This window comes from Orycteropus afer, unplaced genomic scaffold (assembly GCF_000298275.1).
Source record: "Orycteropus afer afer isolate SDZICR_OR568_19922 unplaced genomic scaffold, OryAfe1.0 scaffold00015, whole genome shotgun sequence".
NCBI classification, from domain to species: Eukaryota; Metazoa; Chordata; class Mammalia; order Tubulidentata; family Orycteropodidae; genus Orycteropus; species Orycteropus afer.
The window spans coordinates 854,145-868,221 of record NW_006921602.1 but is presented as its reverse complement, the minus strand read 5'-3'; the positions used below and the strand labels follow the sequence as shown (position 1 = coordinate 868,221).

At 40.8% G+C, this 14,077-nt stretch overlaps 1 protein-coding gene across 1 annotated transcript in view; it reads left to right on the top strand.

Moving 5' to 3' along the window:
- The first annotated feature begins 7,531 nt into the window (after positions 1 to 7,531).
- Positions 7,532 to 14,077, top strand: part of TMEM202 (transmembrane protein 202) — a 12,804-nt gene continuing 6,258 nt past the window's right edge. The window contains exons 1-2 of the mRNA XM_007958640.1: positions 7,532 to 7,612; positions 7,854 to 8,109. Coding sequence (XP_007956831.1) covers positions 7,532 to 7,612; positions 7,854 to 8,109 — 337 coding nt within the window. The remainder of the gene's footprint in view (positions 7,613 to 7,853; positions 8,110 to 14,077) is intronic.

Genomic DNA, 14,077 nt, shown 5'->3' with positions numbered 1-14,077 from the left:
TATATATATAAACAAACTCACTGCCATCGAGTTGATTCGACTCATAGCAACCCCTCCTTGGGTTTCGGAGGCAGCATCTCTACGGAAGTAGATTGTCCAATATTCCTTCTGAGGAGTGGCTAGTAGATTTGAACTGCCAGTCTTCTGGTTAGCATTCAAATGCATTAGGCACTATGCCACAAGAGCTCCCATATGTGTCTATGTGTGGTGCTGTTGTTGTTGTTATATCCCATTGAGTCAGACCCAACTCATAGCATCCCCTCCTTGGGTTTCCAAGGCGGTATCACTACCGAAGTAGATTGCCCAACCTTGCTTCCAAGGAGTGGCTGGTGGGTTTGAAACGCCAGACTTCTGGTTAGCAGTCAGATGCCTCAGGCACTATGTCACCAGAGCTTATACACACACACACACACATATATGCATACAGACACATACAGTGTGTGGGTATTTACCTGTATATATATGTCTGGACATATATATATATATGAAACTGGTAATGCTAGTTGTCACTGAAGAGGGATATTGGGTGGCTGAGACATAGGATGGGAAGAAAACTTTCCTTTGCGTATTGTTTTGTAAATTTTGAATTTTGTACCTTATAAATATATATCATCTATATTTTTAGGTGTTTTTTAATATATGCTATTTCCTTTAATCCTCACAATAATGTCAGGAGAAAGGTATTGTTGACATCCCCTTTACCAAATGGAACTGCTTGATACATACACAAAATCTAGGTCAGATACACACATAGAAGAACTTTAGAAATCCCATCCATGAATAGACCAAAATTCAACTAGCCCAGTCCAGAGCTCTGACTTTGGAATTTTTGGACAAAAAAATAATAAATTTTTATAATTAGGACAGGTATGTGTGAGTTAAGGCCTTTTCAGCACTTGATTGCTACTATGTGCTAGGATACCATGAGCCTCATCTGGTCTCCTAGGCCTGCATTCCTAGAGCCTCGGTGCTGATGGATTTTGTGCAAGGCCTGCTCATGCTGGCCAAACCCACAAAAACTATCTAAAACTTTCTAAAGAGGGTAGGGCAATGATGAAATATTATAACTGAGGATATAATTCCTTTACATAAAATCATTCACACTTTAAGGTTCTTACCTACTGGAACTTCCTTGTAAACCTCCTTGTAAACTTCCTCAGAAGACTTCAGCTTACTCCTTGCCTCCTATCATTCTACTCCTGCCTGAGTTTTCCATAAGCAGGAAGAGAATGGGAAGGAGGCAAGGGGTAATTTCCTTCCTTGACTAATAGCCAGGCTCCAGGAACCCTAGAGCACTGATGGCTGTGACTTTTCTCTCCTTTGGCTATCCACCACCATATGATTTCAGAAAATGTTAGTGGTACATGATAGTAATACAGTTTTCATAAATGCATGATTGCACTTATGCTAGTAGTCATAGGAGCAAAGTTAAGACGTTTTGTTTGGTGTGCTTTTTAGATCTTTCTCTTGAATCCTTTTTTTCATGTTTGGATTAGAACTTCTCTTCCATGTAGGTGGTACACTAAGTGCCTTGAGGCTTCCTCCTACTTGGAAAGGAACTGGAGAGAAGAGGCAGACAGTGTCCTGAAGCAGAGGCCCTAGAGAGGATGTTTTTTAAAAAAACTAACCAGTTGACACAACTATTGGTCTCTACTTGTCTGGAACAAAAGAGAATGAAGGAAACCAAAGATTCAAAGAAGATACTAGTCCACAAGACTAAAAGCCCACATGAACCATGGCCTCATTCAGCCTGAGACCAGAACTAAATGGTGCCCAGTTACCACTGTTGATCATTCTGACCAGAGATGCAACAGAAGGTCCTGGATAGAAAGGAAGAAAAGTAAGAACCAAACTCAAATTCTTAAAAAAGGCCAAACTTATAGGACTGATAGAAACTAAAGGAACCCCTGAGACTAATGCTCTAAGATACCTTCTGAACTTGGAACTAAAGGCACTGAAAAAATTGAGAATCATAAAAGTTTAGAGTTAGATGTGATATTATAAAACATCTGATATCATCCAAATAATAGATTAGATTATAGAATAAACAATATTACCTGTGAATTGACCTATGGATTGACACAGTGGCCCAGCAGTGGGCACAAGTATAGCAAGGATTGTGGAGCTGGCACAGGACTGGGCAGTGTTTTCTTCTTCTGTGCATAGGGTCGCTATGAGTTGGAGACGACTCCACGGCACCTAACAATAACAACACCTGTGAATACTTTACTTCCTTAAATAATTTACTATATGAGAGCAAACAGTCAACATTTACACTAAAGCGAAGTTGAGAAGCTAAGGAGGGACAGGAAGCTAGATTAATGGAAACAGAACAACAATAAAATGGAAACAAAATGTTGACACATTGTGAAAAATGTGATCAATGTATGGAACAAGTTTGTAGAAATTGTTAAATGGGAGCCAAATTTGCTATGTAAACTTTCATGTAAAACACAAAAACCCAATTGCCAGTGAGTCAATTTCTACTTATGTGACCCCATGTGTGTCAAAGAAGAACTATGCTCCATAGGGTTTTCAATGACTGATTTTTTGGCAGTAGATTGATTGGCCTTTCTTCAAAGGTACTTCTGGGTAGACTTGAACCTCCAACGTTTTGGTTAGAAGCTGAGGGCATTAACATTTTGCACCACCCAGGAACTCTGTAGCAGGATGTAGCCTAGGCAAAAAGAATCCCTGTGACTCCAGGGTGATGTCTATCTCACCATTGTAGAATATTCGTTACAGATTTGGGGTTAAGATCCCAGCTCTGGTGTTTCTTGGCCTGATGTATCCTCTGTGTGTCTTTCCTTTAGGATCCTGGCAGAGTTGTAGCCACACTAGGAAGTTAGTCAGAATTCATTGGCTTGATGATTCTGCTTCTGGCCTTGTTATCCTGAATAAAGATCAACCATGCAGAAAATTCCATAGAGAATGAATTAAGCTCTAACGAAGATTTAGGGAGAAGCAAGAAGAATTACTCCACTGAACTCAAATCAGTATATATGGTTTGCAATGTGTATTTGAAAATGTTATTTAATCTTCTATTATAAACTTCTGCTTGAGTTAAAACAGCCACAAAACAACTCTCTTCCTTCCTTATCCTCCCCAAATACAAAGTACAGAGATGTGCTGTTGTTGTTAGGTGCCGTCCAGTCGTTTCCGACTCATAGCGACCCCATGCACAGCAGAACGAAACACTGCCCGATCCCGTGCCAGCCCCACAATCCCTGCTATACCTGAGCCCATCATTGCAGCCACCGTGTAACTCGGTCTCGTTGAAGGCCTCCCCCTCTTTCGCCGACCCTCCACCCTACCAAGCATGATATCCTTCTCCAGGGAATGGTCCCTTCTGACAACAAGACCAAAATACATGAGATGAAGTCTGGCCATTCTTGCTTCCAAGGAGCATTTCAGGTGTACTTCCTCCAGGACAGATCTGTTAGTTCTTTTAACAGTCCATGGTATTTTCAGCATTCTTTGCCAGCACCACAACTCAAAAGCATCAACTCTTCTTCGGTCTTCCTTATTCATTGTCCAGCTCTCACATGCATATGAGGCGATTGGAAATATCATGGCTTGTGTCAGGCGCACCTTAGTCCTCAAGGAGACATCCTTGCTCCTCAGCACTTGAAATAGTTCCTTTGCGGTTGACTTTCCCAATGCTACACATCGTCTAATGTCCTGACTGCTGCTTCCATTGGCATCGATTGTAGAACCAAGCAATGTGAATTCTTTGACAACCTCAATCTTCTCTCCATTTATTGTGATGCTGCTCATTGGTCCCATTGTGAGGATTTTTGTTTTCTTTATATTGAGATGTAACACATACTGCAGACTGTATTCTTCAACCTTCATCAGTAAGTGCCTCAAGTCATCCTCACTTTCAGCAAGCAAAGTTGTATCGTCTGCGTATCTCAGGCTGTTAATGATTCTTCCTCCAACCCTGATGCCACGTTTTTCTTCATATAGTCCAGCTTCTCGGATTATTTGCTCAGCATATAGATTGAATAAGTATGGGGAAAGGATACAACCCTGTATCCTTTATGGAGATATGGGGGGAAAAAATACTGAGAATCATAAAAGTTTAGAGTTAGATGTGATATTAGAAAACATCTAGTTCACTTCTCTCATTTAAAATCAGGGAAGTGAGGGCCACAGAAGTGAAGTGCTTCTCAAGCCTAAGAATGGATCATACTTGTAGTGGTACTTCCAATTCCTAGCATAGTGCCAAGTGTACATACTGGGTGCTCAGTAAATATTTGTTAAATGAATAAATTTGTTCCTTGCTTTACATAGTACAGTTCTTTGCATGCAGTAAGTACCCAAATAAATCTTTTAATAGAAAATATTTGACTAAGGTCATAAGCCAAGAACATGGCAGCATTGTTAAAAAACCACCTGGTCCTAGGTCAACAGATAACAGTTATAAGCACAAGAGTCCACATGATTACCTGTACTTCACACCAGCCAGCTCTCCCTGCTTTTTTGGGTCCAAAAACTTGCTGGAATGAATGAATGAATGAATGTTTGTTTTGTCATATGCATCACAGACTTTGACGAGTGAGTTTCTTACCTTTTATCCTAGGTATGGCCTTGAAGATGCAAGAGAGTTGAATAGTGCCTGACCTGTTCCTTTAATGGCTAAAGGGTTGCATCATTTATCAAGTCAGATATTGTTCACAAAATTATTTGTTTTCCCATATTACATCAATGTCCCCTCTTTGGTGATGTGCTTATTTACTGCCAGCAGCTCATCCTTTCCATATACATTAGTATTTCATCAGTGTCAGAGTGAGGAGTGCCAAGGCCATGGTCAAGAAGTCTTGGAGAGAGAGTTTAAAAAATAAAAATAGATAGTATTTAGTGAGCACTTACTAATGCTCAATATAGATAGTACTGATACAAAAATATCAATATATGTCAATATTAGCTATTATTTACTGAGCACTTATTAAGGCACTGGGCTAGAAGTTTTGTGTGTATTATTTCATTTAATCTTCACAATAATTCTATGAAGTAGAAGTTATTATTATCTTTCTCCAGGCAAGAAAAGTTTTCGAGATGAGAAAATTGATGTTCAGTAAGGCTAAGGAAATTTGCCAAAGGAATCTAGCCAATAAGTTCAGGAACCAACGTTGAAACTAGGCCTGCCTACTTGAAGTCTACATCTAATCCTCCAGCCATGCGTGTGTATCTAACAACCATGCTGTCCAAGCCAGTTTGTTGCAGATGGGAAAGTCTTTCCTGTAATCATGCCAGGAGGGCTAGATAATCCAGCAATTGAAACTCCATAGTGTAATTGGATAGCATGGCATAAAATACTCTTTGTGATCTAGCCCTTTTTTATATCTCCAAACCCCAACCCTTACCTTTTATTTTACACTTAGGAGAACCACACTACTTCTGGTGCCCTGAAAACCTCATGCTGTTCATGGTTTCCTGCCTTGGAGCACACTATTGTTTTTGCCTCAAAAGACCTTCCCCACCTGGATTAGCTGGCAAAATTTACCCTATGTCTTCTCATAAACTTTTACTAATTTTCCTCTGACAGTGTTAACCATTCTGTATCAACCTCTGTATTTGTGTAAAAATTTATGGCTCGCTCATTCCTTCATTCTTCTTGTCAGGCACTGGGATACACACTTTGCCAGAAGAAGAGCATGCTAAAGTGTGGATATATACTAGATCTTTTATTAGTTCCCACCAGCCGAAATCAAGAATGAGTTTCAACAGGTCAGGGTGGGTGGAGAGAGGGTGTGCTGGAAGAAAAGTATGATAAGGTACACTGGTTCAGCCCAAACTTTAGAATTGAAGTATATCTGTTTTTCAAGCTCCATTGGCATAACATAGTACACAAAAACAAATATTCTACATCCTACTTTGGTGAATAGTGACTGGGATCTTAAAAGCTTGCAAGAAGCCATCTAGAAGCAACGATGGGTTTTTCCTCGTCCAGAGCAAAGAAGGATGAAGAAAACCAAAGACTCAGAAACAATTAGTCCAAAGGAGTAGTAGACCATGTGATCCTCAGCCCATGATGACCATGAAACCAGAACAATTTGATGGTGCCCAGCTACCACTGTCAACCACTTGGAGGGGGATTGGTGCAGGAGATCCTGGATAGATTGAGAGAACAATGTGAAACACAACTCAAAATCACAAAAAAAAAAAAAAAAAGGCCAAGTTTACTGGTCTGACAGAGCCTGATGAGAGCCCTGAGACTATGGTCCCTAGCTACCGCTTCAGATCTGGAACTAAACTCACTCCTGTGGCTTCCAGCCAAACAATAGACAGGCATATGGGGTGAACATTTACAACAGGTCAATAAACTCCTGCGAGCAATCAGTTGTGGGAGAGCAAAAGGGCAGTGTCTGCACAGGGACATAGCTGTGGGGCAGGAGTCCATGAGAGGGAAGGACACAGGGAAGAGGTAACTATAGGGAGGAAGTGGAAAGAGAGCTGTTACATTGTGGTCAATGTCATGAAACAAAACGTGTATAAACTGCTATACGGAAAACCACTTTGCTCTGTGAACTAACACCCAAATCACAATAAAAATCTTAAAAATAAATTTTAAAAAAGTGTATCTGTTTTTTGCGGGGAAAAAAGCTCATAATTTAGCTGGGCATTTATTAGAATCAGTATTCATGCTATGGAGCTAGGTGTCATCTGTCCAGCATCTTTGGATTGGTTTTGAGCCCTTGTGAGAAGAGTTAGGACCAGAAGCTGAGAGAGCAATTTGAAAAGGAGACTTTGAGATACTTTGGGCACAGATTGTCCTGCTATGAAGCCAGGGAGAGGCCACTCTCCTCACCTCCACATAGAACCCAGCGCTAGCTACTACAGTATCTTGGAGAGTAGTAGTTTTCAGCGCATTGACTTGTAGTTCCCTGGGCTTTGGATGCTGGGATATTCACAGTGGACCCTAAGAGCAGTGGCAGTGGCAGTGGTATTGTACCATAAAATGGCTTCATGAGTAGAGGGTGTTGAAAAAAGGGAACCAGAGCAAGAAAGGAAGGAAAGAGTACATGTGACATGAAGGACTCTGTCTGACAGACTGGTTCATGAGCTTATTGAGACACCCTGGTGCCCTTCCACTTAGAGTTGGGGCAAGAGCATGACTCTGGGCTACTGAAACATATATGGCTTCAATTATAACCACAAGCTATTGAGCCCTAAAGATATCTGAGTTACACTTTTGTGTCTGCTATGAGGTAACAGTGTCTTATTCATCTTTAGTTCCAAGACCTAACACAGGCCTGACACACAGCAACTGCTGACAAAATATTTTTGGATCTATTTGATAAAAGAGTTGGCAGGAGTCAGAGAAGGGTGGGAGGGGAAAATCAAACATACATGCACATGTTGAAAATGTGATCATTTCTTCCTGATCTCACTAGATCTAGAATAAGAAACAGAAACTCATCTGTGCCATGTCATGGGTTCTCTGACTCCTTTTGGTTCTGCCATCATGAGTGAGGAGGTGCTGACACAAATTCCGTGACAGTTAGAAAGTGAGCTAGCTACCAAGATGGAGAGGAGGGAACATGTAATCTTGACATTCTACAATCCTGAGGTTCCCAAAATCAAGGGGAAGCGGAACTACCAAAGGGTGAGGTGGTACCTACTTGTAAGTCAGATGAGAGGAAGAGGATTTACTTGAAGACAGGGCTAGATAGTCTCCTAAAGACAGATGGAAAAGATTACCCTGAAAATTTTGTTTTGCATGAAAAGGATAGGGAAAGATACCTATAAATCAACCCATACGGGGAAACGAGATAGAGAAGAATAGAAGACCCTGGGATCAGGGGGTTATCTTTTTTGGGTAGGCAATATTTCCCTTGTCCTTGTAGCCTACCCTCCCCACCAGCAAACATCTGAGTGCCTCAATGCCACTCCAGAGGAGGCAGCAGCATGTGGATCAGACACACACCTATATCCGAATGTTTTGTGGCAGCCTCTGTGGTTTTGGCTTCCTAATCCTAATCTGCATGTGCCCACTGAACTGGGTGCAGTACCTGGTGATCAAGAATGGCCTTGAGTTCTACGCAGGACTATGGACCTCATGCAACCATGAGCTGTGCTGGAGCCACACACCCAAGCCTCCCTGTGAGTGCCAATAAATTAAATGCTGCAGGCCCCACTGTTCTAGGACTTTCCGCCATTTTAGCCCTTATCTTTCTTCCTCTGAGATCTTTTGGCCCTCACCTCTCCAAGCTTCAGATTGGACCTTTGTCAGTTTGTTAATGTAGCCATCCTTTTGTTTTGTGTCCTCTGTGTACTCTTTCTACCCCCTACCCCAGGCTACTCCCTCTCCTGAAAAATGAGTTGATACTCTCTTTAATGTCTGGGAAGAATTCCTTTGTTATTTACAAGGTGTTAAAGTGAAATAAGGAGCTCTGGTAGCATAGTGCCTGAGGCACTTGACTGCCAACCAGAAGACTGGCGGTTCAAACCCACCAGCCACTCCTCGGAAGGAAGTTTGGGCAATCTACTTCCGTAGTGATACTGCCTCGGCAACCCAAGGAGGGGTCGCTATGAGTCGGGTCCGACTCGATGGCACGTAACAACAAAACAACAACAACAAGGTGAAATAATGTGATTGATATTCTAAGGTGGATTATAGAAACAGAAGAGAAGTGATTGATCATAGCTGGAAGATGAAGCAACATGTCTCATCCTCCTTGAGATTTAACTTTCAAGGTCAGCTTGTTCTTTTGCTAGCAGTAGAAAAGAACATAAATGCATATCAGACATGTAGTATAAAAAACAAATGCTATTTGCTATGTAAATTTTCACCCAAATCACAATTAAAAAAAGCAAAAAAAAAAAAAACAAAAACCCAACCAAACAAATGCTAGCTATTTAGAGTAAATTATTTATGTCAAATTTTATGTGACTTTAAATACATTTGAAAATGTGGCACAAAACTTTAAAAAATAAGCTTCTGGGCTAGAAGAGATATATGCATGAGTTTTTCAATCAGAACAAAGACTTACTTAGAGGAAAGACGTAACTACAGTAAACAGTTTTCCCATTATCCTTAAGATATACATTAGTAGACAGGCTTATACACTCCTTGGGGGGATCAATGTTGGGAGAACCAAAGGTCAGTGTTTGCACAGGGAGATAGCTGGGAGGTGGGGGATAGGAGTGGATAGGAGGGAAGGACGCAGGGAAGAGGTAACTATGGGGAAGAAATGGGAAAAGAGCTGTTACATTGTGGGGAATTGCAATCAATGTTATGAAACAATGTGTATGAAATTCTGTATGGAAAATGAATTTACTCTGTAAACTTTCACCCAGATCACAGTAAAAGTTAAAAAAAGAAAAAATAATATACATTTAAACAAAAAAAACAGGTAAAGAAAACAATGAGGAGTAAAGTGTTTATTTCCCTTTTTAGATAATCAAGGATCACAGATGATGTGAGAGTAAGGGCGGGTTGGGGGGAGACGTAGGCCCAATTGTAGTGTCAATTATTTGGCCATGGGTTATGGCATTTGGAACTAAGGGTCAGGACCCCAAAGCAGCATCTTGGGAAGAAATTAAAGCCAAAGGCAGGCATGCAATTCAACAACATCTTCAACTAAAGAGAAAATATTTGCAACAAATATGAGATAAAAAGTTAATGGTTTTAATATATGAAAATGATATATAAATTAGTACGAAACAGACAACTTATATAAATAATTTCTTTGTGAACAGATATTTCACAAAGCAGGAACAAAAAATGTCTAGGAAAAACAATTTTAACCTAAATCAATCATTAAAAAATAGGCAGACTAAATGAACAATGAGATCTAAGTTTAAGCCATCAAGCTAACAGAGATTTTAAAATGATAATGAACAGGACTGTATGCTTCCATATACGCTAGGGATACGCAAATGGGTATAGCCAAAGCCATATGGCAATGTGTATCCAGAGAAATGTTCACCTCCTTTGTCTCAATCATTCCATTTCTAAAAATTAATTCTAAGGAAATAATTAGAAATGGAGTAAAAGATTTAAGCATAAAGATTCAGCTGCAATGATATTTATGTAAGTGGATACCCAAGCTAGAACTCAGGTCTTAAAATTATTATTTAAATCTTTAATGAATAAGAATCTTAAAAATTTGTCACAAAGCAGCAAATAGTTTATTTCTTGAAGCTGTAAGTTCACTTTTGAGACAGACTGACAAGCCAAATAAGTGAGTCCTTTAAACTCACAGCCATTGAGTGGATCCCAACTCACAGCAACTCCCCTTAGGTTTCCAAGGCTGTAAATCTTAAGGGAAGTAGATTGCCTCATTTTTCTCCCACAGAGCAGTTGGTGGGTTTAACTGTCAACCTTCTGGTTAGCAGCCAAATGCTTTACCAAGTGAGCCCTCTGTTGTTGTTGTTATGTGCTGTTGAGTCGGCCCTGACTCATAGCGACCCCTCCTTGGGTTTCCGAGGCAGTATCACTACAGAAGTAGGATTGCCCAACCTTCCTTCCGAGGAGTGGCTGGTGGGTTTGAACCGCCAGCCTTCTGGTTAGCAGTCAAATTGAGCCCTCTAGGTATTCATTTATAAATCAAGTATCCACCCTTATCCATAGTGTGAACTAATCTTAATTCTAGGGGCACTAATTAGTTTGTGAATGCAATGTAGTATGTATTATACTGTACATTGATCCCAAAAATGTAATCAGGATGTATAGGGCTCATCAGCCTACTATAATGTTATTATTGCCCCAACACATTATTGTCCAAATTCAAAGACTTCAAGATCTTACTTACTGTATTTTAGGAATTTAGGGCCCCTGTCTCCTCATCCCCAGTCATTTCTGAGAGTTCCACACAGGCTATCTCAAGTGGGCTCAAGAAGGCAGATTCACTTTCTTCTGTCTTAGACTCATTTCAGGCCATCCTGCCTCTGTCTCTGACCTTACCTCACTCCAGATGACTGAGGGCCTTGCTGCTGTAGCTGTTGTTAATGGGACGAAGTGGGGCAGGGTGAAGGGAGCAGAAGACCCTATCTTTCATTTTACTTCTAGGTCTCAAATGTGGGGCAGACTCTTCCCTTAATTCTTCACAGCATAGGTGATGTCAAACTGCAACATAAAGGAATGCATTGCCACAGAAAGTAACTTGAACTATTTTGCAGAGGATGAAAAGGAAAGAATAGGTCTTTCAGTCAAGATGCTGGGCACTCCAGAGCTAGAATTCTGGAAACCACAACACAATATGCATTGCCAAATTGTGTAGACATGCTTTATCTTGGTCCTCCAGGATACTTTTCCAAGCATGATGTCCTTTCCTGGGACTGGTCACTTCTGATAACTTGTCCAAATTATGTGAGACAAAGTCTCACCTCCTCCCTTCAAAGGAGCATTCTGGCTGTATTTCTTCCAACACAGATTTGTTTATTTGGAAGTTCATGGGATATATGATATTTTTCATCAACACCACAATTCAAATGCATCAATTTTTCTTCAGTCTTCTTTATTCATTGTCAGGCTTTTGTATGCATATAAGGAGATTGAAAGTACCATGGCTTGGGTCAGGCACACTTTAGTCTTCAAAGTGACATCTTTGCATGGTGATTTAGATTTAGCTAAATAAGTGGGCTGACTCCTCACCTTGTCTGCAGTAGCACCTTCTTCATCCCCAAAATCAATATCCACCATGGCCACCCTACTCAATGCAGCTCTTTCACGGCTAAAATGACGGAGATCTTTACTCCTTTTGGAGTACTGCCTCCCTATCTTGGCTAAGATTTTTGCTGAAGGGCCTATTGTATGAAGAGAAGAGCCCCACCACCAATCCCTTTGGAATTTAGCTGAGGACCAAGTGTTGTTACTGTTGTGTGCTGACTCATTGCAACCCTATAGGACAGACAAAAACTTCTCCATAGGGTTTCCTAGGCTGCAATCCTTATGGGAACAGATCACTAAGTCTTCTCTCCTGTGGAAGCACTGTTGGGTTTGAACTGCTGGCCTTTCAGTTAGTAGCCAAGTGTTTCACCATTGCACCGCCAAGTACTTAGCTTTAATATGGCTAGATTCTGGGAGCTCTGGTAGCATAGTGCCTAAGGCATTTGACTGCTAACCAGAAGGCTGGCGGTTCAAACCTACCAGCCATTCCTCGGAAGGAAGATGGGGCAATCTACTTCCATAGCTTCAGAAACCCAAGGAGGGGTCTCTATGAGACGGGTCCCACTCAACGGCACATAACAACAACGACAACAGAGGAGAGAACTCTATTTCTTACTTCTGTTACTCTTCCTTCCAGGATGTCAACAGCATTTGAGGAGAAGAGCATCTATTGTTAACTAAGCCTAGTTGTTCACTAGGGTGGGGTGACTTGTGGCCCTGCCTCCTGTACTTTTTAACATTTCCATAACAGTAGAGGGAGATTCTTCCTATCAGTTGACCAGTGCCAAATGGTGTTATTTCACTGAGTTCTGAGTGGATGCCACAGAAACACTTTTGCTTTCTTGTTAGATAGTGCCCTCCCCAGTCTATCTAGTTTTTAAATCCTACCTGATGGTGCTCTGACATGCAGAATCACTGGATGGGCTGATCTTGAGAACCAAAGCAGAGATCTTGCAAAGCTTTTCAAATAGTTTAGGCTTCTTCCTCTCCAAATTGAAAGTGACATTCCCACCTTTTCCCAGAGTATTAGCTTCATTGCCTTCAGTGAACTGGGAGGCTTGTTTTGCTATTTCTGCAATGTATCTTGGACACATTGTCAGAGAAGAACACCATGCTTAGTACAGTAGAGGGTCAATGAGAAAGAGGGAGACCCTCAACAAGATGGACTGACATAGTGGGTGCAATGATGGCATTAAACATAGCAATGATTGTGAGTATAATCTTACCCTCATGGTAGAAGGGAGTCCGTGTAAAGGAACTGTGTTTGGTATTTTAGACAGCATTCTCTTGTGTTTTAAATATCAGAACCGGTGATGGTTGATGTTATTGTCCACTTGGCTAGGCCAAGATTTTCAGTATTATGTAATTATCCTCCATTTTGTGATCTGATATAAGCAGAGTTTCCTTGGGGGTTTGGCCAACATCCAATATATATGGATGTTCTGGCAAAACTCTCTCAATCTTGATCCTGTATCCAACTCAGATCCTCTGTCTTCCAGTTCTTGGGAAGTGATCCAGCAGCCTGCTGTCTGATCTGCCAATTTTGGGTTCATTAGCCCTTGCAACCACATGGGTCAGGACAAATCTCTAGCCTGACGCTTGACCCATGGATTGGGGACTTGTCAGCCTCTAAAACTGCTTGAGCCATTTCTTTTAAATTTCCAGCTCAATCTGGACTGATGGTTGTGACTAGGTACATATTCTTCTAAATCTGAATGACCCAGTTCCTTTATATATGTTTAGTATTTCCTGGTGGTGCAGTGGTTAAAATGCTTGGCTGCTGACCAAAATGTTGGTTGTCTGAACCCACTAGCCACTCCTTGGGAGAAATATGTGGTAATCTGCTTTCATAAAGATTTACAGCCTTGGAAATCTGTGGGGCAGTTTTACTCTGTCTTTAAGGATTGCTATGAGTCGGAATCAACTTGACAGAAGTGGATTTGGGTAGGTACATACATATTTTATATATATGCAATTCATTCAAAATCAGAATATGTAACCAGTCAGACACATATATATGTGTGTATGTATATGGCATATGTATATATGTATGTATGTATATACACATATGTATATGATTCTGACTGGTTGCATATTCTTCATAACCAGTATGTGGTATATACACATATGTATATATGCATGTATGTACACACGCAACACACACACACACACACATAAACCAAACTCAAACTCACTGCTGTTGACTCAATTCTACTCTCCTTGGGTTTCTGAGGTGGTATCTGAGGTGGGAAAGTAGATTGCCCAATCTTCCTTCCAAGAAGTGGTTGGTGGGTTTGAACTACCAGCCTTCTGGTTAGCAGTCAAATGCCTTAGGCACTATACCACCAGAGCTCTTTCTCTCTCTCTGTCTCTTTATATATCTATATCTATATCTATATCTATATCTATATCTATATCTATATCTATATCTATCTATCTATCTATCTATCTATCTAT